General features: G+C 47.1%; 1 protein-coding gene across 2 annotated transcripts in view; it reads left to right on the top strand.

Annotated features, from left to right (window-relative positions):
• LOC144479590 (thrombospondin-4-like) overlaps nucleotides 1–25681 on the top strand; it is a 63241-nt gene that overhangs the window by 3872 nt on the left and 33688 nt on the right. For both annotated transcript variants that reach the window (XM_078198488.1, XM_078198487.1), the window contains exons 3-9: nucleotides 2228–2279; nucleotides 3432–3604; nucleotides 3879–4016; nucleotides 6430–6507; nucleotides 21013–21165; nucleotides 23028–23132; nucleotides 23252–23359. In XM_078198488.1, the coding sequence (XP_078054614.1) occupies nucleotides 2228–2279; nucleotides 3432–3604; nucleotides 3879–4016; nucleotides 6430–6507; nucleotides 21013–21165; nucleotides 23028–23132; nucleotides 23252–23359 (807 nt within the window). The remainder of the gene's footprint in view (nucleotides 1–2227; nucleotides 2280–3431; nucleotides 3605–3878; nucleotides 4017–6429; nucleotides 6508–21012; nucleotides 21166–23027; nucleotides 23133–23251; nucleotides 23360–25681) is intronic.

Raw genomic sequence — 25681 nt, 5'->3', positions numbered from 1 at the left:
CCAGAGGTAGTAGTAGAGGCGGGTACAATTTTATCTTTTAAAAAGCATTTAGACAATTATATGGGAAAGCTGGGTATAGAGGGATATGGGCCAATGCGGGCAATTGGGACTGGCTTAGTTGTTAAAAAAATGGGTGGCATGTTGGGTCAAAGGGCCTGTTTCCATGCTGTAAACCTTTATGACTCAATGACTCCTTACCTGTCTAAGAAAACAGGGTAAGAGTTTTAACAACACCAGGTTAAAGTCCAACAGGTTTATTTGGTAGCAAATGCCATTAGCTTTCGGAGTGCTGCTCCTTCGTCAGATGGAATGGATATCTGCTCATAAACAAGGCATACAGAGACACAAACTCAAGTTACAGAATACTGATTAGAATGCAAATCTTTACAGCTAATCAAGTCATAAAGATACAGACAATGTGAGTGGAGAGAGCATTAGGCACAGGTTAAAGAAATGTGTATTGTCTCCAGACAGGACAGCCAGTGAGATTCTGCAGGTCCAAAGATGTGCGGGTTAGGTTGATTGGCCAGGTTAAAAATTGCCCCTTAGAGTCCTGAGATGCGTAGGTTAGAGGGATTAGCAGGTAAATATGTGGGGGTAGGGTCTGGGTGGGATTGTGGTCGGTGCAGACTCGATGGGCCGAATGGCCTCCTTCTGCACTGTAGGGGTTCTATGGTTCTATGATTCTATGAGGTCCAGGGACGTGAGAATGTGCAAGCATCTGGTGGAACTGCCCAGGTTTACAGGCAATCCATGAGAAGCCACAGGTAGCGAACAGGTCACAATGGAAGTTAAACTTTGCAGAGTGGATTTAATGGACTTCCAATTGCCCCGTGCCCATCTCCATTCCTTTGGTTATATGTGATTTTGGTCAGAGCAAAAAGCTTCACTAAGCAGATCGTGGCGTTCTGACTGAGTGATGTGTTAACTATTCTCAACTTTCTGTGGACCATTTATAGGAAAGTTACTCTGCCTAATCCCTGTTCATTAGGTCAAACAAGAACAAAACCATAGCTTTATTTACAAATTACTCTTATTGTTTGGAGTTTTCAGGGGGGTTGAACCTAAGACTAGTAGGTACTTTAATGAGAGTTTGGCTGGGGGAGGTGATGGGTGCAGTGGCTGCTATAGTGAATACCTCCAAATTATTAAATCAGATTTCCTCCTCATGTCCAACATTTGGAGACTGTTCTCTGTCTCGGTCTCTCCATACACTGCTCAGTAATTATCCGTCAGTGAAATGTTACATCCGTAGGTCTCTTTGCGTTGGAAGGAAATCAAATTAAAGACTTGTTTATTTTGTGCAGTGACCCACACAAATATTAAACTTGGGTAAAGCTGAGTTACAGTCACAGTTACAGTGTTAGTCTTTTAGCGAGGCTATTAATCTCACTGACTGCTTGGAAATTGTTTTCCAAGGACCAGGGTAACCATTGGTGGATTTCCTTCAGCTTAATGTCTTTTGAAAGTTGGGCGATCGATTATTTGCTCAGCTGTTGTGGTTGATTTATTTATGAACACTATGAAAAGTTAGATTTTTCTGAGATCCAGATTTTTTTCCTGAGGTGAACTCTCAATTTGCATTTAACAAAAACAGCAGCTTTCTGGAAGCAAAACTTAACAACACCACAAATGAAGAGACTTTCCCAAATTCTGAAAATTGCATTTAGTACTTTCTCTGAGTCGATTGGCTTAAGTTTCCTCTCTCTCCATCATCTATAATTCCCATAGCAGACCCAGCACACTAATTGAAAAGCACTGCTCTCCACTGTCCCCATCAAACACTCCCAGGACAGGTACAGCACGGGGTTAGATACAGAGTAAAGCTCCCTCTACACTGTCCCCATCAAACACTCCCAGGACAGGTACAGCACAGGGTTAGATACAGAGTAAAGCTCCCTCTACACTGTCCCCATCAAACACTCCCAGGACAGGTACAGCACGGGGTTAGATACAGAGTAAAGCTCCCTCTACACTGTCCCCCATCAAACACTCCCAGGACAGGTACAGCACGGGGTTAGATACAGAGTAAAGCTCCCTCTACACTGTCCCCCCTAACGAACACTCCCAGGACAGGTACAGCACGGGGTTAGATACAGAGTAAAGCTCCCTCTACACTGTCCCCCCTAACGAGCACTCCCAGGACAGGTACAGCACGGGGTTAGATACAGAGGCTTCTTGACGTTGTAGGTCTTTCTTTTGCTAACTCTGCTGTATGTCCTCACAGATAAAGGAGATCATCTTTCTGAAGAACACACTGGCAGAGTGTAATTTCTGTGGTGAGTAAATTGACTGAGAATCAACAGGAATTCAGGAACCCCGACAATATGGACAGTTTGTTATAATGGCAGCATCTTACTCAGAGTGAGCACGCCATGATCTCTCTGTCAATTGGAGATTGGAATGCCCCATCACCTTGCCCTCCTTACTGCCCCGGAGCCCTCCCCACTGCCCTGGACCCCTCCCCATTGCCCCAGAGCTCTTCCCAGTGCCCTGGACCCTTCCCCATTGCCCCAGAGCTCTTCCCACTGCCCTGGATCCCTCCCCATTGCCCTGGAGCCCTCCCCACTGCCCCAGAGCCCTCACCACTATCCCGGACCCCTTCCCATTGCCCAAGAGCCCTCCCTACTGCCCCGGACCCTTCCCCACTGCCATGGAGCCTTCCCCATTGCCCCAGAGCCCTCCCAACTGCCCCGGAGCCCTCCCCACTGCTCCAGACCTCTCTTCTTGCCCCGTCACCCTGCCTTCTCCCTGCCCTGGAACCCTCTCCCTGCACAAGACCCTACTTTTGTTTTATACATTTACAGATGTGGGTTTTGCTGGTTAGACCAGCATTTATTGCCCATCCCTAGTTGTCCTTGAGAAGGTGTTGAAACCCACCCCCCATATCACCACTGCTCTGGATCCCTCTCGTCACACAGACCCCACTCCCCGTGTTTGATTTGATTTTGGATAGTCTATCACTTGGGTAAAGGGGGAAGGGTTTATGGGCTAAAGGGGGAAGGGTTTCTGGGGTAAAGGGGGAAGGGTTTCTGGGGTAAAAGGGGGAGGGTTTCTGGGTAAAGGGGAAGGGTTTCTGGGGTAAAGGGGAAGGGTTTCTGGGGTAAAGGGGGAACGGTTTCTGGGGTAAAGGGGGAAGGGTTTCTGGGGTAAAGGGGGAAGGGTTTCTGGGGTAAAGGGGGAAGGGTTTCTGGGATAAAGGGGGAAGGGTTTCTGGGGTAAAAGGGGGAGGGTTTCTGGGTAAAGGGGGAAGGGTTTCTGGGGTAAAGGGGGAAAGGTTTCTGGGGTAAAGGGGGAAGGGTTTCTGGGGTAAAAGGGGGAGGGTTTCTGGATAAAGGGGGAAGGGTTTCTGGGGTAAAGGGGGAAGGTGTCTGGAGTAAAGGCTCTGGCAGGTTTGGTGTTTCAGGTCTGATATCAGATTTCATCCCCAGGTATCCAAAGTGAACGGCAGCAGCGACCAATCACCGTTTATCCTTTGGGAAGATGTGTTCCCAATCCCTGCTTCCCGGGGGTGCTCTGCTCAGAGATGGCTGATGGATTCAAGTGTGGGGCCTGTCCCAGCGGTTTCACCGGGAATGGGACATACTGTGTCGATATAGATGAGGTGAGGAGAGGGAAGTGGCTGAACTGAGCTTCCTGCTCGGAATTGTTGTAAAGCAATGTCAGAATGTGTAGAAACGGGAAGAGTGGAATCAGAATTCTGTTATTAGTTTTCTCAATTTTCCTCAAAACTCACAAAGGAACCATTCTAAAATTAAGTGACGTTTCTGCTCCAGTTAATGTGAAGGATGGACCAATCTGAACAGTTCGGGTTTGGGTTACGAACCTCAGCAGAAGGCAACAGAGGTTTTTGAACAAATCTTTCTCTCTTCTCCTAGTGCCAGTCACGTCCCTGTTTCTCCAGGGTCCGATGCATTAACACCTCTCCTGGTTTTCAATGTGAGCCTTGCCCGACTGGTTACACTGGCCCAAGAATTCAGGGAGTGGGAGAGATGTTTGCCAGAACTCACCGGCAGGTAAGCAGGCAGCACCAGAACCGGCCAAATATTCTGCACTGTGCCCTCTGCACCCTCTGCATGTGGAAGCCCTTGTCCATCAGATTCAGTGGGGTAATACCACCCACTCACACAGGGTTAAACTCAAACTCCCAGTGCCAAAGCACCTGCTCCGAATCAGACGGTGGACTGGGGGGGAAAGAGGACGTGGATGGGGAGACAGGGTGCCTGGGTCCTTCCTCTGACAGTGGATTGAGTTTCGTCCTGTGGTGGGGCAGCATCGCTGAGGTGAAACCGGGATCTGGTGTTTCATGGCATGTGCCTGTAAAAAGGAAGGATAGGAAAGGTAGGATTCGAGAGCCGTGGATAACCAGGGAAATTGAGGATCTGATCAAAAAGAAAAGTTAGGTCCAGGCAACTGAAAACAGATGCAGCTCTGGAGGAATACAGAGAGAGTAGGAACGAACTCAAACGGGGAGTTAGGAGGGCAAAAAGAGGTCACGAAATGTTTTTGGCAGACAGGATTAAGGAGAATCCTAAGGCATTTTATTCATATGTCAGGAACAAAAGAGTTGTCAGGGAAAAAGTTGGACCTCTCAGGGACAAAGGGGGGGAATTATGCTTAGAACCCAAGGGAATAGGGGAGATCCTAAATGAATACTTTGCATCGGTATTCACAAAGGAGAGAGGCGTGTTAACCGGGAGTGTCTCGGAGGGAGGTGTTGACCCGTTAGAGAGAATCTCCATTACAAGGGAGGAAGTGTTAGGTTTTTTAGGTGACATTAAAACTGACAAATCCCCAGGGCCTGATGGCGTCTATCCTAGACTGCTCAGGGAGACAAGAGATGTAATTGCTGGGCCTCTGACGGAAATTTTTGTCTCTTCGTTGGACACAGGTGAGGTCCCTGAGGATTGGAGGATAGCGAATGTGGTACCGTTATTTAAGAAGGGTAGCAGGGATAACCCGGGTAATTATAGGCCAGTGAGCTTGACGTCCGTGGTAGGGAAGTTGTTAGAGAGGATTCTTAGAGACAGGATGTATGCGCATTTAGAACGGAACAATCTCATTAGTGACAGACAGCATGGTTTTGTAAGAGGGAGGTCATACCTTACAAATTTGGTGGAGTTTTTTGAGGAAGTGACAAAAACGGTTGATGAAGGAAGGGCCGTGGATGTCGTCTATATGGATTTCAGTAAGGCATTTGTCAAAGTCCGTCATGGGGGTTGGTTAAGAAGGTTAAGGCTCATGGGATACAAGGAGAGGTGGCTAGATGGGTAGAGAACTGGCTTGGCCACAGGAGACAGAGGGTAGCAGTCGAAGGGTCTTTTTCTGGCTGGAGGTCTGTGACCAATGGTGTTCCGCAGGGCTCTGTACTGGGACCGCTACTATTTGTGATATATATAAGTGATTTGGAAGAAGGTGTAACTGGTGTTATCAGCAAGTTTGCGGATGACACGAAGTTGGCTGGACTTGCGGATAGCGATAGCGATGAAGATAGCGATGAACATTGTCGGACAATACAGCAGGACATAGATAAGCTGGAAAATTGGGCAGAGAAATGGCAGATGGAATTTAATCCAGATAAATGCGAAGTGATGCATTTTGGAAGAACTAATGTAGGGGGGAGTCATACAATAAATGGCAGAGCCATCAAGAGTATAGAAACACAGGTGTGCAAGTCCACAAATCCTTGAAGGTGGCAGCACAGGTGGAGAAGCTGGTGAAGAAGGCATATGGTATGCTTGCCTTTATAGGACGGGGTATACAGTATAAAAGCTGGAGTCTGATGTTGCAGCTGTATAGAACGCTGGTAAGGCCACATTTGGAGTGCTGCGTCCAGTTCTGGTCACCGCACTACCAGAAGGTGGTGGAGGTAGACATGCTGGCATCGTTTAAGACTTACCTGGATAGTCACATGAGCAGTCTGGGAATGGAGGGATACAAACGAATGGTCTAGTTGGACCAATGAGCGGCACAGGCTTGGAGGGCCGAAGGGCTTGTTTCCTGTGCTGTACTGTTCTTTGTTCTTTGTCGTTGTTTATGGTACAGAGCAGTGCTTTCACTGGAGTGTGAGGGGATGAAGGGATATGGGGGTCGAGAAATTAAGGGATGGGAGGCAGTGAGAAGGATGGGGGGTGAGAGGGCTGGAAGGGGTGAGAGGGCTGGGGGAGGGGGTGAGAGGGCTGGGGAGGGGGCGAGGGGAGGGGGTGAGAGGGCTGGGGGAGGGGGTGAGAGGGCTGGGGGGTGAGAGGGCTGGGGAGGGAGCGAGGGGAGGGGGTGGAGAGGGATGGGGAGGGGGTGAGGAGGCTGGGAGGGGTGAGCGGGATGGGGAGGTGAGAGAGATGGGAGGGTGGTGAGAGGAATGGGGGGGATGGTGAGAGGATGTGTTTAATGCGTTCATCTGTGGCAGCCCCTCACATTCTCTCTTTTCAGATATGCAACGATATCAATGAGTGTGCGGATGGTAATAACGGCGGCTGTGACCCCAATTCCGACTGCATCAACACTCCGGTAAGATCCTATAGCAACCTCACACTGAGCCCCAACCTGCACCGGAACAAGACACAAATCATTGAGAGGCAAATGGCCGAGCACATTGGGCTGAGTGTGAGTGTGTGTGTGTCAGTGTGAGTGAGTGAGTGTGAGTGAATGTGAGTGAGTGTAAGGGCTGAGTGTGAGTGAGTGTGACTGAGTGTGAGTGTGAGGGCTGAATGAGAGTGAGTGTGAGGGCTGAGGGCTGAGTGTGAGTGCTGAGTGTGTGAGTGTGAGTGAGTGTGAGTGAGTGTAAGGGCTGAGTGTGAGTGAATGTGAGTGAGTGTAAGGGCTGAGTGTGAGTGAGTGTGACTGAGTGTGAGGGCTGAGTGTGAGTGAGTGTGAGTGAGTGTGTGAATGAGGGCTGAGTGTGAGTGAGTGTGAGTGTGAGGACTGAGTGTGAATGATGTGAGTGAGTGTGTGAATGAGGGCTGAGTGTGAGTGAGTGTGAGTGAGTGTGAGGGCTGAGTGTGACTGTGAAGGCTGAGTGTGAGTGAGTGTGAGTGAGTGTGAGGGCTGAGTGTGACTGTGAAGGCTGAGTGTGAGTGAGTGTGAGTGTGAGGGCTGAGTGTGAGTGAGTGTGAGTGAGTGTGTGAATGAGGGCTGAGTGTGAGTGTGTGTGAGTGAGTGTGAGGGCTGAGTATGAGTGGGTGTGAATGAGTGAGTGAGTGAGTGTGAGGGCTGATGGTGAGTGTGTGTGAGTGAGTGTGAGGGCTGAGTGTGAGTTAGTGTGAGTGAGTGTGAGTGCTGAGTGTGTGAGTGAGTGTGTGTGTGAGGGCTGAGTGTGAGTGTGTGTGAGTGAGTGAGTGTGAGTGTGTGTGAGGGCTGAGTGTGTGTGAGTGTGAGTGTGTGTGTGTGCTGAGTGTGAGTGAGTGTGTGAGAGAGTGTGTGGAGTGTGTGTGAGTGTTGAGTGAGGTGATGAGTGTGACTGTGAGTGCTGGAACTGTGAGTGTGGAGTTAAGTGGTGCTGAGTGTGAGGTGAGTGAGTGTGAGTGAGTGAGTGTGAGTGAGTGCAAGCGTTGAGTGTGAGGGCTGAATGAGTGAGTATGAGTGGGTGTGAATGAGTGTGAGTGAGTGTGAGTGAGTGAGGTCTGAATGTGAGTGAGTGTGAGTGACTGTGAGTGAGTGAGTGTGAGGGCTGAGTGTGAGTGAGTGTGAGGGCTGAGTGTGAGTGAGTGTGAGGGCTGAGTGTGAGTGAGTGAGTGTGAGTGAGTGAGTGTGAGTGAGGTCTGAATGTGAGTGAGTGTGAGTGACTGTGAGTGAGTGAGTGAGTATGAGGGCTGAGTGTGAGTGAGTGTGAGTGAGTGTGAGTGAGTGTGAGGGCTGCATTTTGATAGATCCAATTCAGGTGGGAGCTATAAAATAAATGGCAGAACAATCAGGAACGTAGACATACAGAGAGATCTGGGAGTGCGGGTCCACAGATCCTTAAAAGTGGCAGCACAGGTGGAAAAGGTGGTGAAGAAAGCATGTGGCATGCTTTCCTTCATCGGCCTGGGCATCGAGTATAAAAGTTGGCAAATTATGTTACAGTTATATAAAATGTCTGTTACACCACATTTAGGATACTGTGACCAATTCTGGTCACCACACTACCAGAAGGACGTGGAGGCTTTGGAGAGAGTGCAGAAAAGGTTTACTAGGATGTTGCCTGGTATGGAGGGTATTAGTTATGAGGAGAGATTAAATAAATTGGGATTGTTCTAAATACGGAGGCTGAGGGGCAAACTGATGGAAGTTTATAAAATTATGAGGGGTATAGTTCGAAGCTTCTTCCCAAGGCAGAAATGACAATTACAAGGGGGCACAAGTCGGGTCACTGTCTGTGTGGAGTTTGCATGTTCTCCCTGTGTCTGCGTGGGTTTCCTCCCACAGTCCAAAGATGTGTGAGTTAGGTTGATTGGCCAAGCCAAATTGCTCTTTAGTGTCGGGGGGTTAGCAGGTTAAATAAGTAGGGTTACGGGGATATTGCCTGAGTGAGATTGTTGTTGTTGCAGGCTCAATGGGCCGAATGGCCTCGTTCTGCACTGTAGGGATTCTGTGATTCTATAATTATAAATTCCCCAGTTTCTGACTGTAAGGGACCTACACAAATCTTTTTCTTTTCACATACCTATGGAAGTTTTTACAGTCAGTTTTTATGTTTCTTGCAAGCTTACTCTCGTAATCTATTTCCCCCTTCTTAATCAATCCCTTTCTCCTCCTTTGCTGAATTCTAAACTGTTCCCAATCCTCAAGTCTGCTGTTTTTTTCTGGCCAATCTGTGCCTCTTCCTTGGATCTAATACTATCTCTAATTTCCCTTATAAACCACGGTTTGGCCAATTTTTCCATTTTATTTTTGCGTCAGGCAGGAATAAACAATTGTTGCAGTTTACCCATGTGCCCCTTGAATATTTGCCATTGCCAATCCACCGTCATCCCTTTAAGTAACGTTTCCCAATCTATCAAAGCCAACTCGAGCCTCATACCATCAAAGTTTCCTTTAAGATTCGGGTCCCTAGTCCCAGAATCAACGACATCACTCTCCATCTTGCTGAAGAATTATATCATGTTTTGCTCGCTCATCCCCAAGTAGCCTCGCACAAATAGATTGTCAATTATTCCTTTCTCATTACACAATTCCCAGCCGGGAATGGCCTGCTCTCACGTTGGTTCCTCAATGTATTGGTCCAGAAACCATCCCATATACACTCCAGGAATTCCTCCTCTACAATTCTGTGACTAATTTGTTTTGCCCAATCTAAATGCAGATTAAAGTCACCCATAATTACAGATGTTCCTTTATCACATGTGTCTCTAAATTTCCTGTTTGATGTCATTCCCAATATCGACACTGCAGTTTGGGGTCTATGTACAAACCCACTAACATTTTGTGCCCCTTGGTGTTTCTTGGCTCGACCCAAACAGATTCCACATCGTCAGAGCTAATATCCTTCCTCACTATTGCATTAATTTCCTCTTTAACCAGCAATGCAACTCCACCGCCTTTTCCTTTTTGTCTGACTGCCCTAAATACCCAATACCCCTGGATGTTCAATTCCCATCCCTGGTCACCCTGCAGCCATGTCTCCGTAATCCCGACGATATCATACCATCCTGCAGTCTCGTTTACAACCACAGAAACATCTATCTATTTCCCTTACAATTGAATCCCCTATAGCTATTCCATTCCCACACTTTTGTTCTTATCCTTGATTTCACCCTCCTCTGACTCCTTGCAATATTTCCATCCCCCTGCCATTTTAGTTTAAACCCTCCCCAACTACTGTCGCAAATACCCCCCCAAGGACATCAGTCCTGGTCCTGCCCAGGTGTGACCCATTCAGTTTGTACAGATCCCATCTACCCCAGAACCAGTCCCAGTGTCCCAGGAATCTGAACCTCTTCCCCTCGCACCATCTTTCCAACGACGTATTCATCCGATAGATCCTGCTGTTTCTACTCTGACTAGTATGTAGCTCTGATGGTAATCCTATCTTTCAGGTCCTACTTTTCCACTTGCTTCCTAACGTTCTAAACTTTGCTTTTAGGACCTCATCCCTTTTTCTATCTGTGTCATTTGTACTGATGTGTACTCCGACCACTGGCTGTTCATCCTCCCCCTCCAGAATGTCCTGTGGTTGCTCCGAGACATCCTTGACCCGAGCACCAGGGATGCAACATTCCATCCTGGAGTCTCGTTTGCAGCCACAGAAATGCCTGTCTATTCCCCTTACAATTGAATCCCCTGTAACTATCGCACTGGCACATTGGAGAAATTAATGGGACTGAAAGTTGATAAGTCTTTGGGACCAAATATTTTGTACCCCAGAGTATTGAAGGAGGTTGCTACAGTGAAAGTGGACGCAAAAGTGGTCATCTTCCAAAATTCAATTGATTGTGGAATGATTCCTGAAAATTGGAAGGCAGCAAATGTCATCCCATTGTTTAAAAAGGGAGGGAGAGAGAAAACAGGGAACTACAGGTCTGTTAGCCTTACCTCAGGGATAGGGGAAATGCTGGAATCTATTACAAAGGATGTGATAAATGGACATGTGGACACCATGATCCAATAGGGCGTAGTCAGCATGGATTTACAAATGGGAAATCACGTTTGACAAACTTGGAGTCTTTGAGGATGTTACTTACAGAATTGAGAAAGGAGAGTTGATGGATGTTGTATATTTGGATTTTCAAAAGATTTTGAATAAGGTTCCCACAGGAGGCTGATTAGCAAAATAAAACCTCATGGGATAGGAGGCAATATACCCTCATGTATTGAGGATTGGCTGACAAGCAGAGAAGAGAAAGCATGAATAAACGGGTAATTCTCACGTTGGCAGGCTTTGACTAGTGGGGTATCACAAGGATGTGGCGATGATCTTTGCATCGTCGATGGAGACGGGAGAGGTTCCGGAGGATTGGAGGATTGCAGATGTGGTCCCTATATTCAAGAAAGGGAACAGGGACAGCCCGGGAAATTACCGACCGGTGAGTCTAACCTCAGTGGTTGGTAAGTTGATGGAGAGGATCCTGAGAGACAGGATTTATGATCATCTAGAGAAGTTTAGTATGATCAAAAGTAGTCAGCACGGCTTTGTCAAGGGCAGGTCGTGCCTTACGAGCCTGGTTGAGTTCTTTGAAAATGTGACCAAACACATTGACGAAGGAAGAGCGGTGGATGTGGTCTATATGGACTTCAGCAAGGCGTTCGATAAGGTCCCCCATGCAAGACTTCTTGAGAAAGTGAGAGGGCATGGGATCCAAGGGGCTGTTGCCTTGTGGATCCAGAACTGGCTTGCCTGCAGAAGGCTGAGAGTGGCTGTGGAGGGGTCTTTCTCTGCATGGAGGTCAGTGACCAGTGGAGTGCCCCAGGGATCTGTTCTGGGACCCTTGCTGTTTGTCATTTTCATAAATGACCTGGATGAGGAAGTGGAGGGATGGGTTGGTAAGTTTGCTGACGACACCAAGGTAGGTGGTGTTGTGGATAGTTTGGAGGGATGTCAGAAGTTGCAGCGAGACATAGATAGAATGCAAGACTGGGCGGAGAAGTGGCAGATGGACTTCAACCCGGATAAGTGTATGGTGATCCATTTTGGCAGATCCAATGGGATGAAGCAGCAGTATAATATGAAGGGTACCATTCTTAGCAGTGTAGAGGATCAGAAGGACCTTGGGGTCCGGGTCCATAGGACTCTTAAATCGGCCTCGCAGGTGGAGGATGCGGTCAAGAAGGCGTACGGCGTACTGGCCTTCATTAATCGAGGGATTGAGTTTAGGAGTCGGGAGATAATGCTGCAGCTTTATAGGACCCTGGTTAGACCCCACTTGGAGTACTGCGCGCAGTTCTGGTCACCTCATTACAGGAAAGATGTTGAAGCCATTGAAAGGGTGCAGAGGAGATTTACAAGGATGTTGCCTGGATTGGGGGGCATGCCTTATGAGGATAGGTTGAGGGAGCTTGGTCTCTTCTCCCTGGAGAGACGAAGGATGAGAGGTGACCTGATAGAGGTTTACAAGATGTTGAGAGGTCTGGATAGGGTAGACTCTCAGAGGCTATTTCCAAGGGCTGAAATGGTTGCTACGAGAGGACACAGGTTTAAGGTGCTGGGGGGTAGGTACAGAGGAGATGTCAGGGGTAAGTTTTTCACTCAGAGGGTGGTGGGTGAGTGGAATCGGCTGACGTCGGTGGTGGTGGAGGCAAACTCGTTGGGGTCTTTTAAGAGACTTCTGGATGAGTACATGGGATTTAATGGGATTGAGGGCTATAGATAGGCCTAGAGGTGGGGATGTGATCGGCGCAACTTGTGGGCCGAAGGGCCTGTTTGTGCTGTGGCTTTCTATGTTCTATGTTCTATGTTCTATGATCAGTACTTGGGTCCCAGCTGTTCACAATATGTGTCAATGATTTGGATGTGTGACCAAATGTAATATTTCTAAATTTGTGGATGGTCCAAACCAGGCAGAATTGTGTGTTGTGAGGAAGATGTAAAGCGGCTATGAAAGGATTTGGACAAACTTAGTGAGTGTCATAGAGTCATAGAGGTTTACAGCATGGAAACAAGCCTTTTGGCCCAACTTGTCCATGCCACCCTTTTTTTTAAAACTCCTAAGCTAATCCCAATTGCCGCATTTGGCCCATATCCCTCTATACCCATTGTACCCATGTAACTATCTAAATGCTTTTTAAAAGACAAAATTGTACCCGCCTCTACTACTACCTCTGGCAGCTCATTCCAGACACTCACCACCCTCTGTGTGAAAATATTGCCCCTCTGGACGCTTTTGTATGTCTCCCCTCTCACCTTAAACCTATGCCCTCTAGTTTTAGACTCCCCTACCCTTGGGAAAAGATATTGACTATCCAGCTGATCTGTGCCCCTCATTATTTTATAGACCTCTATAAGATCACCCCTGAGCCTCCTACGCTCCAGAGAAAAATGTCCCAGTCTATCCAGCCTCTCCTTATAACCCAAACCATCAAATCCCGGTAGCATCCTAGTAAGCCTTTTCTGCACTCTTTCTAGTTTAATAATATCCTTTCTATAATAGGGTGACTAGAACTGCACACAGTATTCCAAGTGTGGCCTTACCAATGTTTTGTACAACTTCAACAAGATGTCCCAACATTCAATGTTCTGACTGATGAAACCAGGCATGCCGAATGCCTTCTTCACCACTCTGTCCACCTGTGATTCCACTTTCAAGGAGCTATGAACATGTACTCCTAGATCTCTTTGTTCTGTAACTCTCCCCAATGCCCTACCATTAACTGAGTAAGTCCTGCCCTGGTTCAATCTACCAAAATGCATCACCTTACATTTGTCTAAATTAAACTCCATCTGCCATTCGTCAGCCCACTGGCCCAATTGATCAAGATCACATTGCAATTGGAGATAACTTTCTTCACTGTCCACTATGCCACCAATCTTATTGTCATCTGCAAACTTACTAACCATGCCCCCTATATTCTCATCCAAATCATTAATATAAATCACAAATAACAATGGACCCAGCACTGATCCCTGTGGCACACCGCTGGTCACAGGCCTCCAATTTGAAAAACAACTCTCTACAACCACCCCCTGGCTTCTATCAAGAAGCCAATTTTGTATCCATTTAGATACTCACCCTGGATCCCGTGAGATTTAACCAAATGCAATAACCTACCATGCGGTACCTTGTCAAAGGCCTTGCTAAAGTCCATGTAGACAACATCAACTGCGCTGCCCTTATCTACCTACTTGGTTACCCCTACAAAAAACTCAACCAAATTTGTGAGACATGATTTTCCACTCACAAAGCCATGCTGATTGTCCCTAATCAGTCCTTGCGTCTCTAAATGCCTGTAGATCCTGTCTCTCAAACTACCTTCCAACAACTGGGCCTGTTTTGTGCTGTAGTTTTCTATGTTTCTATGGCCTAAAAGGTAGGGACATGTTCGGCACAACTTGTGGGGCCGAAGGGCCTGTTTTGTGCTGTAGTTTTCTATATTTCTATGTTTCTAACTTACCCTTCACAGATGTGAGGCTCACCGCCTTTAGTTCCGAGGCTTTTCCCTGCAGCTCTTTTTAAACAAAGGCACAACATTTGCCACTCTCCAATCTTCAGGTACCTCACCCGTGACAATCGATGATTCAAATATCTCGGCTAGGGGACCTGCAATTTCCTCCCTAGCCTCCCATCATGTCCTGGGATACACTTCATCAGGTCCCGGGGATTTATCTACCTTGATGTGCTTTAAGACTTCCAGCACCTCCTTATCTGTAATATGTACACTCCTCAAGGCATCACTATTTATTTCCCCAAGTTCCCTAACATCCATGCTTCTCTCAACAGTAAATACTGATGAGAAATATTCATTTAGGATCTCACCCATCTCTTGTGGATCCGCACATAGATGACCTTGTTGATCCTTAAGAGGCCCTACTCTCTCCTCTGTTACTCTTTTGCCCTTTATGTATTTGTAGAAGCTCTTTGGATTCTCCTTTGCCTTATCTGCCAAAACAATCTTGTGTCCCCTTTTTGCCCTTCTGATTTCTCTCTTAACTCTACTCCTACACCCTCTATACTCTTCAAGGGATTGAGTTGATCCCAGCTGCCTATGCATGTCATGTGCTTCTTTCTTCTTCTTGACCAGGGCCTCAATATCCTGAGTCATCCAGGGTTCCCTACTTCTGCCAGCTTGCCCTGTGAGCAAGAACATGGCAGATGGAATATAATGTGGAAAAAGATGAGGTAATCCACTTTGGTAGAAGGAACAGACGTGCAGAGTAAGAGATTTGATAGTGCCGATGTACAGAAGGACCTGGGTGTACTTGTCTATAAGTCACTGAAGGCTATTTTGCAGGTGCAGCAAGCTATTAGGAAGATAATGGAATGTTAGCTTTTATCACAAATGGATTTGAGTAAGGAGTAGTGAGGTCTTGCTTCAATTGTACAGAACCTTGGTTAGACTGCGCCTGGAGTAGTGTGTGCAGTTTTGGTCACCTCACCTCATTGAGTGTAGTGAAGGTTCACCAGACTTGTTCCAGGGATGGTGGGACTGTCTTATGAAGAGAGATTGGGCAAATTGGGCCTGTATTTTCTGGAAGTTTGAAGAATGAGAGGTAATCTCATTGAAACCTACAAGATACTTAAAGGAATAGACGGGGTAGATGCGGGTAAGATGTTTTCCTTAGTTAGGGAGTCTACAACCAAGGGGCACAATTTCACAATAAGGGGGATGCCACTTAGGGCTGAGATAAGGAGAAATTTCTTTACACTGAGGGTTGTGAATCTTTCGAATTCCCTACCCAAGAGACTGTGGAAGCTCAGTCACTGAGAATGTTTAAAGCAGAGATTGGTAGATTTATGATTGACAATAACATAAAGGGTGTGGGGATAATGGGTCTGACCAGCCATGATTGCATTGAATGGAGGAACAGTTTCGACGGGCTGAACGGCCTCCTCCTGGTTCCTATGTTCCTAATTGACCTTTGGAAAATGGCCATCAGACATTTAGACTGCTCTCCAACATTGACTCTCAAGGGTTCACAAGGATGTTGCCGGGACTTGAGAAGCTGAGTTACAGAGAGACATTGAAAAAGTTGGGACTTTATTCCCTGGAGCGTAGAAGATTGAGGGGAGATTTGATAGAGGTGTATAAGATTTTGATGGGTATAGATAGAGTGAATGCAAGCAGGCTTTTTCCGCTGAGGCTAGGGGAGAAAAAAACCAGAGGGCATGGGTTAAGGGTGAAAGGAGAAAAGTTTAAAGGGAATATTAGGGGGGGCTTCTTCACGCAGAGAGTGGCGGGAGTGTGGAATGAGCTGCCGGATAAAGTGGTAAATGCGGGGTCACTTTTAACATTTAAGAAAAACTTGGACGGGTTCATGGATGAGAGGGGTGTGGAGGGATATGGTCCAAGTGCAGGTCAGTGGGACTAGGCATAAAATGGTTCGGCACAGACAAGAAGGGCCAAAAGGCCTGTTTCTGAGCTGTAATTTTCTATGGTTCTATGGTCGACTTTATCATGGTGCCATGCTTGTCATTATCTTACTGAAGCCATTCTTCCATCACCAATCACCCTTTATTTACAGTGTGTTTGAAATGCCGTTCAGCAGCTACAGAGTACTGGTCAACCCCGAGCCTATCGGCTGCCGGTCTGAGTGCAGCCAGCTGCTGCTCCTTCCTTATTGGGTGAGCCTCCACTCAGCGAATAGGGGAGCTCATATTCTAAAAGGCCCAAAGGGAGATCTATTGATTATCCGTAAGATATAGGGGAAGATTAAGCCATTTGGCCTATTAAATCATGGCTGCCATTCAATCATGGCTGATAGGTTTCTCAACCCCATTCTCCTGTCTTTTCCCTGTAACCTTTGATCCCCTTACCAATCAAGAACCTATCTATCTCTGTCTTAAACACACTCAATGACCTGGCCTCCGCAGCCTTCTATGGCAATGAATTCCACAGATTCACCACCCTCTGGCTGAAGAAATTCCTCCTCATCTCGGGTCTGAAGGGTCGTCCCTTTACTCTGAGGCTGTGTCCTCGATCCTAGTCTCTCTGACTAATGGAAACATCTTCCCCACATCCACTCTACCCGGGCCTTTCAGTATTCTGTAAGTTTCGATGCGATCCCCTCTCATCCTTCTAAACTCCATCGAGTACAGACCCAGAGTCCTCAACCGTTCCTCATACATCAAGCTTTTCATTCCCGGGATCATTTTCGTGAAGCTCCTCTGGACCATCTCCAAGGTCAGCACATCCTGGCTGATAGGTTTCTCGGGGTTGACCAGTACTCTGTAGCTGCTGAACGGCATTTCAAACACACTGTAAATAAAGGGTGATTGGTGATGGAAGAATGGCTTCAGTAAGATAATGACAAGCATGGCACCATGATAAAGTCGATCCTTGAGAGTCAATGTTGGAGAGCAGTCTAAATATCTGACGGCCATCCTTTCTTAGATACGGGGCCCAAAACTGCTCAATATTCCAAACATGGTCAGACCAGGGCCTTATAAAGTCTCAATTACAAGGGAGGAAGTGTTAGGTTTGTTAGGAAACATTAAGACAGACAAGTCCCCAGGGCCGGATGGCATCTATCCTAGACTCCTCAAGGAGGCGAGAGATGCAATTGCTGGGCCTCTAACAGAAATCTTTGTCTCTTCACTGGACACAGGTGAGGTCCCAGAGGATTGGAGGATAGCAAATGTGGTCCCGTTATTTAAGAAGGGTAGCAAGGATAACCCGGGTAATTATAGGCCGGTGAGCTAGGGAAGTTGTTGGAGAAGATTCTTAGAGATAGGATATAGGCGCATTTAGAACTGAATAATCTCATTAGCGATAGACAGCATAGTTTTGTAGGAGGGAGGTCATGCCTCACAAATTTGGTCGAATTTTTTGAGGAGGTGACAAAAACGATTGACGAGGGAAGGGCCATGGATGTCGTCTATATGGATTTTAGTAAAGCGTTTGACAAAGTCCCTCATGGCAGGCTGGCGCAAAAGGTTAAATCTCACGGGATAAAAGATGAGCTAGCTAGATGGGTGGAGAACTGGCTTAGCCATAGAAGACAGAGGGTAGCAGTGGAGGGGTCTTTTTCCGGTTGGAGGTCTGTGACTAGTGGTGTTCCGCAGGGCTCTGTACTGGGACCTCTGCTGTTTGTGATATATATATATAAATGATTTGGAGGAAGATGTAGCTGGTGTGATCAGTAAGTTTGCGGACGACACGAAGATTGCTGGAGTTGCGGATAGTGATGAACATTGTCAGAGGATACAGCAGGATATAGATAGGCTGGAACATTGGGCAGAGAAATGGCAGATGGAATTTAATCCAGATAAATGCGAAGTGATACATTTCGGTAGATCTAATGTAAGGGGGAGCTATACAATAAATGGCAGAACCATCAGGAGTATAGACACACAGAGGGACCTGGGTGTACAAGTCCACAGATCCTTAAAGGTGGCAGCACAGGTGGAGAGGGTGGTGAAGTAGGCATATGGCATGCTTGCCTTCATTGGACAGGGCATAGAATATAAAAGTTGGCATATGATGTTGCAGCTGTATAGAACGATGGTTAGGCCACATTTGGAATATTGCGTCCAGTTCTGGTCACCACACTACCAGAAGGACGTGGAGGCTTTGGAGAGAGTACAGAGAAGGTTTACCAGGATGTTGCCTGGTATGGAGGGTCTTAGCTATGAGGAGAGATTGGGTAAACTGGGGTTGTTCTCCCTGGAAAGACGGAGGATGAGGGGTGACCTAATAGAGGTGTATAAAATTATGAAGGGCATAGATAGAGTGAACAGTGGGAAGCTTTTTCCCAGGTCGGAGGTGACGAACACAAGGGGTTATGGGTTCAAGGTGAGGGGGGCAAGGTTCAACACAGATGTCAGGAGGACGTATTTTACACAGAGGGTGGTGGGGGCCTGGAATGCACTGCCAAGCAAGGTGATTGAGGCGGACACGCTGGGATTGTTTAAGACTTATCTAGATAACCACATGAATAGACTGGGAATAGAGGGATACAAACGAATGGTCTAGTGGGTACATGAGCTGGGTACATAGGCCGGTGAGCTTGACTTCCGTGGTAGGGAAGTTGTTGGAGAGGATTTGCATTTAGAACGGAACAATCTCATTAGTGACAGACAGCATGGTTTTGTAAGAGGGAGGTCGTGCCTTACAAATTTGGTGGAGTTTTTTGAGGAAGTGACAAAAACGGTTGATGAAGGAAGGGCCGTGGATGTCGTCTATATGGATTTCAGTAAGGCATTTGACAAAGTCCCACATGGCAGGTTGGTTAAGAAGGTTAAGGCTCATGGGATACAAGGAAAAGTGGCTAGATGGGTGGAGAACTGGCTTGGCCATAGGAGACAGAGGGTAGTGGTCGAAGGGTCTTTTTCCGGCTGGAGGTCTGTGACCAGTGGTGTTCCGCAGGGCTCTGTACTGGGACCTCTGCTATTTGTGATATATATAAATGATTTGGAAGAAGGTGTAACTGGTGTAATCAGCAAGTTTGCGGATGACACGAAGATGGCTGGACTTGCGGATAGCGAAGAGCATTGTCGGGCAATACAGCAGGATATAAATAGGCTGGAAAATTGGGCGGAGAGGTGGCAGATGGAGTTTAATCCAGATAAATGCGAAGTGATGCATTTTGGAAGAAATAATGTAGGGAGGAGTTATACAATAAATGGCAGAGTCATCAGGAGTATAGAAACACAGAGGGACCTAGGTGTGCAAGTCCACAAATCCTTGAAGGTGGCAGCACGGGTGGAGAAGGTGGTGAAGAAGGCATATGGTATGCTTGCCTTTATAGGACGGGGTATACAGTATAAAAGCTGGAGTCTGATGATGCAGCTGTATAGAACGCTGGTTAGGCTACATTTGGAGTACTGCGTCCAGTTCTGGTCGCCGCACTACCAGAAGGACGTGGAGGCGTTATAGAGAGTGCAGAGAAGGTTTACCAGGATGTTGCCTGGTATGGAGGGTCTTAGCTATGAGGAGAGATTGGGTAGACTGGGGTTGTTCTCCTTGGAAAGACGGAGAATGAGGGGAGACCTAATAGAGGTGTACAAGATTATGAAGGGTATAGATAGGGTGAACAGTGGGAAGCTTTTTCCCAGGTCGGAGGTGACGATCACGAGGGGTCACGGGCTCAAGCTGAGAGGGGCGAAGTATAACTCAGATATCAGAGGGACGTTTTTTACACAGAGGGTGGTGGGGGCCTGGAATGCGCTGCCAAGTAGGGTGGTGGAGGCAGGCATGCTGACATCGTTTAAGACTTACCTGGATAGTCACATGAGCAGCCTGGGAATAGAGGGATACAAACGATTGGTCTAGTTGAACCAAGGAGCGGCACAGGCTTGGAGGGCCGAAGGGCCTGTTTCCTGTGCTGTACTGTTCTTTGTTCTTTATGAGCGGCGCAGGCTTGGAGGACCGAAGGGCCTGTTCCTGTGCTGTATTGTTCTTTGCTGACTCAATCTGCACGTTAACCTTAAGAGAATCTTGAACAAGGACTTCCAAGTCCCTTTGTGCTTCCAGTGGCCTGATGCATATGTCACTCCCTGAGGGCCAGAACTTTCTCAATGGAGAGATAATATGCTTAGAAGCCAGAGGCAATGACTCTAGTCATGGCATGGATAAACTTCTTCTTCATGAGATTGAAGAGTTTCAGGAATCTCTAACGTTTCCTGTGCTGCTCTCGAAACACTAGTTTTGCTGATGATCCGACGAGGCTCAACACTCGTGTGGAGTTGAGCATTGTCTGGCCTTTCCTTGTTCCTCTATTGGGAATTTACCACATTTTCACTGTCTCCGTCACCCGCTCCTGCCCACGTGTGTGTGCCCACTGGCTGGTGCCACTTCTTTTTACCACACAACATGTCCCACCGACAGGAGAGTATCTGTACTGGTAAAGGGTGTGCTGGGCTAATGTGCTACATGGTGCCCCTTTCTCTCAGGTCTCTGCTGGCTGCATTGCTCTCTGTTGTGCCACCTCAAATACTGACTGTGGGAGAGACAAGAGCACACGTTACAATGCCCCAGTGCTCACCTCCCTCCTGCCAGTACGGCCTGGACCACAGAGGCACCACCACAAGACCAATGGAGACGGGTGTGTGCCCATCACCCATTATTGGTCAGCTCCCCCAGCAGAGCTGCTGTTGATGGTCACATTGCACAAGATACTTGTGGGTGAGTGACCTGGAAATGATCCTGGCATCAGGAACTCAAGCCAATCAGAAATCCAGCCCTTATGGCCACAGGTTTAGTAATGAAAGGAATGGGTTATCTGAACACCAAAGGGCAAATCAACAATGACCCAATCTTCAATTCTTTGTTTGATACTAAATAAGAAAGTTTCAAACTGTTCTTAGACTGGACCTTGCCCTGACCCCTGCCCTCTGACCTCACCGACTGAAATCTCAACTCCCAACAGCTTCAAATAACCTGAATCCTTGAAATTCTCCTGTCCAAATTCCAGATGTTGACAACAAACGTCTTTCTGTTTCCCAGGGATCATTTCGATGTGGCTCCTGCAAGCACGGCTACATCAGAGACCAGAGCATGAGGTGTCAGAAGGAGAGGAGTTGTTCCAGCAGAGCCTCAAACCCTTGTCATGAGAAAGCAGAGTGCAACATGGGCCGAAATAATAAGATCACCTGTGTGGTAAGGAAAAATATCACTCGATTCCAAATCAACCAGAGGGGAAGAGAGAGGGAGAGACGGGGACAGGGTAGAGAGGGGCAGGGGAGAGAGAGAGACGGGGGGAGAGAGAGATGGGAGCAGGGGGGAGAGAGAGAGATGGGAGCAGGGGAGAGAGGGGGCAGGGGAGAGAGAGAGAGAGACTGGGGAGAGAGAGATGGGGGCCGGGGAGAGAGAGAGACGGGGACAGGGTAGAGAGGGGCAGGGGAGAGAGAGAGAGACGGGGGGAGAGAGAGATGGGAGCAGGGGAGAGAGAGAGAGATGGGGGCAGGGGAGAGAGAGAGAGACTGGGGAGAGAGAGATGGGGGCAGGGGAGAGAGAGACGGGGACAGGGTAGAGAGGGGCAGGGGAGAGAGAGAGAGACGGGGGGACAGAGAGATGGGAGCAGGGGAGAGAGAGAGTTGGGAGCAGGGGAGAGAGGGAGCAGGGGAGAGAGGGGGCAGGGGAGAGAGAGAGAGAGACTGGGGAGAGAGAGAGATGGGGGCAGGGGAGAGAGAGAGAGAGAGACGGGGACAGGGTAGAGAGGGGCAGGGGAGAGAGAGAGACGGGGGAGAGAGAGATGGGGGCAGGGGAGAGAGAGATGGGGGAGAGAGAGATGGGGGGCAGGGGAGAGAGGGGCAGGGGAGAGAGAGAGACGGGGAGAGAGAGATGGGGGCAGGGGAGAGAGAGAGACAGGGGCAGGGAAGAGAGGGAGGTGGAAAGAGAGAGGAATGGGGAATGAAGGGATGGTGGGAAGAGCGGGAGTGACAGAGAGAAGCAGGGGAGAGATAGTGGTACAGGGAAATAGGGACAGGGAAGAGAGAGCGAGAGAGAGGTGGGAGAGATAGAGCGATGGACTGAGAGTGAGAGGAAGAGAGAGAGGGGGAATGGGGAACGAGAGGAATAAGAGAGAGAGAGATGGTGGGGAGAGAGAAAATGATGGAAACAGATCCGGGGAGAGAGAGTGATGGGGAGACAGGGAGAGAGATGTGAAATAGGTGAGAGAGGGAAATAGAGAGAGAGTGAGAGGAACAGAGTGGTAAGAAAAGGAGGGGGGATGGGGAGAGGGAGGGATGGGAAAGAAGAAAGAATGAGTTGGAAAAAGAGACAAAGATTGAGCAGGACCGAGAGAGAGAGAGAGAGGGAGAGAGAGAGAGAGAGAGGGGGATGGGCAGAAAGGCAAAAAGAGTGAGACAAGGAGTGAGTGGAACGAGAGAGTGAGTGAGGCAATGGACTGAGGGAGAGACACAAGGAGCAGGAGTGAGAAAGTCAGATGGGGAGAGAGGGAGGGACTGAGGGGAGAGACACAGTGAGACGGGGTCCAGGTGAAGGATAATGGGGAAAGAGTAGGATTGGGGGAGAGGGAAATAGGCATTCAACAACGGTGTTAAACACAATAACAAATAGGAGGAGGAGGAGGCAATTCTGTCCCTGGAGCGTGCTCAGTTATTCAATGTGATTCCAGCTGATTTCATAACTCACTCACACAATGCTATGTACACACTAGTATATTATTCAGGAATATGTACAAACACACAAACACTAATTATTGGTGAATAAAGAACACACTGGAAATGAAAGAGGGAACACATGCTCATTCAGTAAGATAATGCTCAAGAGGGAGAGAGCAAGGATGTTAAATGATCTGTTTACAAAAGTGTACATGGGAGAAGCAGTGAGACAAATCCAGGTGTGCCACAGATGTTTACGTAGCTTCAGTGATTTATAATTCATTGTGTCAACAATCTCGACAAAGGTCTCAACAACACATCAGTTAGTGTGCTCTGGATGGTTCATGTCTAATCATGTTGTTAATTAAGATGGTCTTTAATTTTTAATTGCTACAGTGTGCAATCGGATGGGCTGGAAATGGCTACAGATGTGCAAGGGACACAGATATCGATGGGTTTCCAGATGTGACACTTGAATGTTCTGAAAAAAACTGCCGCAAGGTATGGATGGAATGTAATGAAAGGAAAGGAAAGTTGGAGAGATAGAATGAGGAAGAAGGAACAGTAGACAGATGAAAAAAGAAGTTAGTGTTTGTTAACATGCTGTGCTCCCTTCCCAGGATAACTGTGTGTCAGTGCCAAACTCTGGGCAGGAAGATGCTGATGGGGACGGTGTCGGAGATGCCTGTGATGATGATGCAGATGGGGATGGAGTTCCAAACCTCGAGGTTGGTGTTTGATTAAATGGAATATCAGCTTGGTTCAATGGGTAGTGTGCTAGCCTGAGAACTTTGTACTCCTGAGAGTGGAGATCACAATCCAGGCTGGCACTCCCGGTGCAGTACTGAGGGACTGCTTTACTCTCAGAGGGACTGTGTTTCTGATCAGATGTTGAACTATAGATGCCCTCTCAGGCAGACAGGTAAAATCCCATGGTCACTATTTCAATGAAGAGCAAGGGAGTCCCCCCAGCCAATATTTACCTTCAATCAATGTCATTACACCAAATGATCTGGGATCTTGCTGTGTGCAATGTAGGGCGGAAGGTCAGAAACTCCAACATGTTTTATGGAACCTGGATCATAAGTTTTACACCTTGAATTTGGCTAGGATAACCATGATATGTTTCACCTCAGGTATGATTCAAATGACCCACGAGGGAGCTTTTATCAACAAAGTTTATTTAAGAAAATTAGCAATCATTTTTATCAATTACAAACAAAAAACAATAATGTATAACCCTTAACAAATATATCTAAGATGTTCCAATCAAACAAAACTTCCTTTAGACAAAAAAAACACTTCACACAGGTTTAACAGAACAAAGACTAATGCTCACGTGATAATGGAACTGAGTCCTTTGGTTAGAGAATTGAAACCCTGACTTCTCAACTTGTAACTTCTAGCAGCCCTCTGGATATCCAGAACAGCTTCCCAGAACACCAGGCAGCGACTGGTCAACAACCATTAGCAGATTCTCTACTCCAGGAAGGCAAGAAGCCTTGCTTTCAGCTAACCAGCAGAATTTCCAAATCCAAGGAGAGAAAGAGAGACGCTGCTGTCAGATGTCCACCCCCTTCTAAACTCCAACTGCAGCCAAACAGAAAATGAAACCTTAAATTCACTTGGAAGATAAAAAAAACTGCCCCAAACACATGACCTTCCTCCTAACAATGCAGGGTCAGAAAACACCCAGAGTAAAAATAAGCAACTCCATTTAAACCACTGAAGGAGCAATAGGAGGACTTCTGGCAGACAGCCTGGCAACAATGAAACCAAAACAGCTTACAACTGCAGATAACATGATTAAAAAAAAACATTTCTTAAAGGTACACCATCCACCCTTAAGAAAAAAATGAACCATCGACATTCAGCGTTTCATTTTTCAAACCCTTTCAATTTCACACTACTAGTATTATACAATAAATATACATACAATTTACAAGATCAAAATGTGCAAACATAACAGCAATACAGTCCATTCCAGTCCTTGTCCTCCACCATCAAACACTTCTTTTTTTTGAAGTGCTTCATCTTCAAAATTCTCCTTCAGTCTTTAATCCTGCGTTGTTGATTCCAAGTCCAAACTCAGTTTGTTGTTATGATGATAAATTAGCTCTTGTAAGCTCTTCAGAGAACTAGGTAGGTTCAGCAGATAACACATTGCGTGTGTGTCGTCAGGGCCATTCAGAAAGGTCATGTTATCTCTGTCCCCTTTTTTATTCACTGGCCTTAGCTCCTCCTCTGCCAATCAATTCTACTCCTTTGTTTGTTCTGGATCTGCACCATCACTTTCTGCACACTCCTTGGTAAAGACACATGGCAGATTGTTTTCCTTGGCGTCAGAACCCATTTCGACCATGGTTCCAAGAATCAGTTACGCCGCTGCGAAAACCACTGTTAGTTATTCGAACACCAGCTGTGTACAATATGATTTCACAAGGCATCCACATCTCTGCAAACTGTACAGAATCATTATGCCAGCAGCTCATTTCAGACGATGGTACAATTTTGGCAAACAGTCTGATTCCCTGTTGTTGTCCTTTCCATTGATCTGCATTAATACGATACTTCACTCCTCAAACCCCTTTTTAATATCACGTATGACTGTTGATTCATCCACACTTTCCTTTGCATACATCATCAGCTGTTTTTGACAGTCCTGCAATTTATGTTTAGGCAATTTGAACAACTCAGGAATACGTTCCAACACAGTCAACACGCCTTGTATCTCTCTCCACACCTGCTCACTTTCTTTGTCCACATTATTGTCCATTAACTGGTTCCCTTTCTCCACCTCCACCAGTTTTCTGTGATCAATCGAGACTTTCGGCTGCTGCATCTCAGACTGAGCAAACGTCAGCTTTTCCATCTGAACCTGTGCCAACTTGAAAAGGTCATGTTTGCAATGAAGGTGTTTAATTGGAACTGTATTTCCCACATCTACATCATGTATATTCATTCTAGTATTTCCCAACTTAATCCCACATACTTGTCCATGTGATATTAATAACTCTTTCAGGTCAGTTTGATTTTCCTCTGGAAGGTAA

This window comes from Mustelus asterias, chromosome 26 (genome assembly GCF_964213995.1).
Source record: "Mustelus asterias chromosome 26, sMusAst1.hap1.1, whole genome shotgun sequence".
In the NCBI taxonomy this organism is placed as follows: domain Eukaryota; kingdom Metazoa; phylum Chordata; class Chondrichthyes; order Carcharhiniformes; family Triakidae; genus Mustelus; species Mustelus asterias.
Note: the sequence above shows the minus strand (reverse complement) of the source record. Positions and strands in the feature narration are given on the sequence as shown.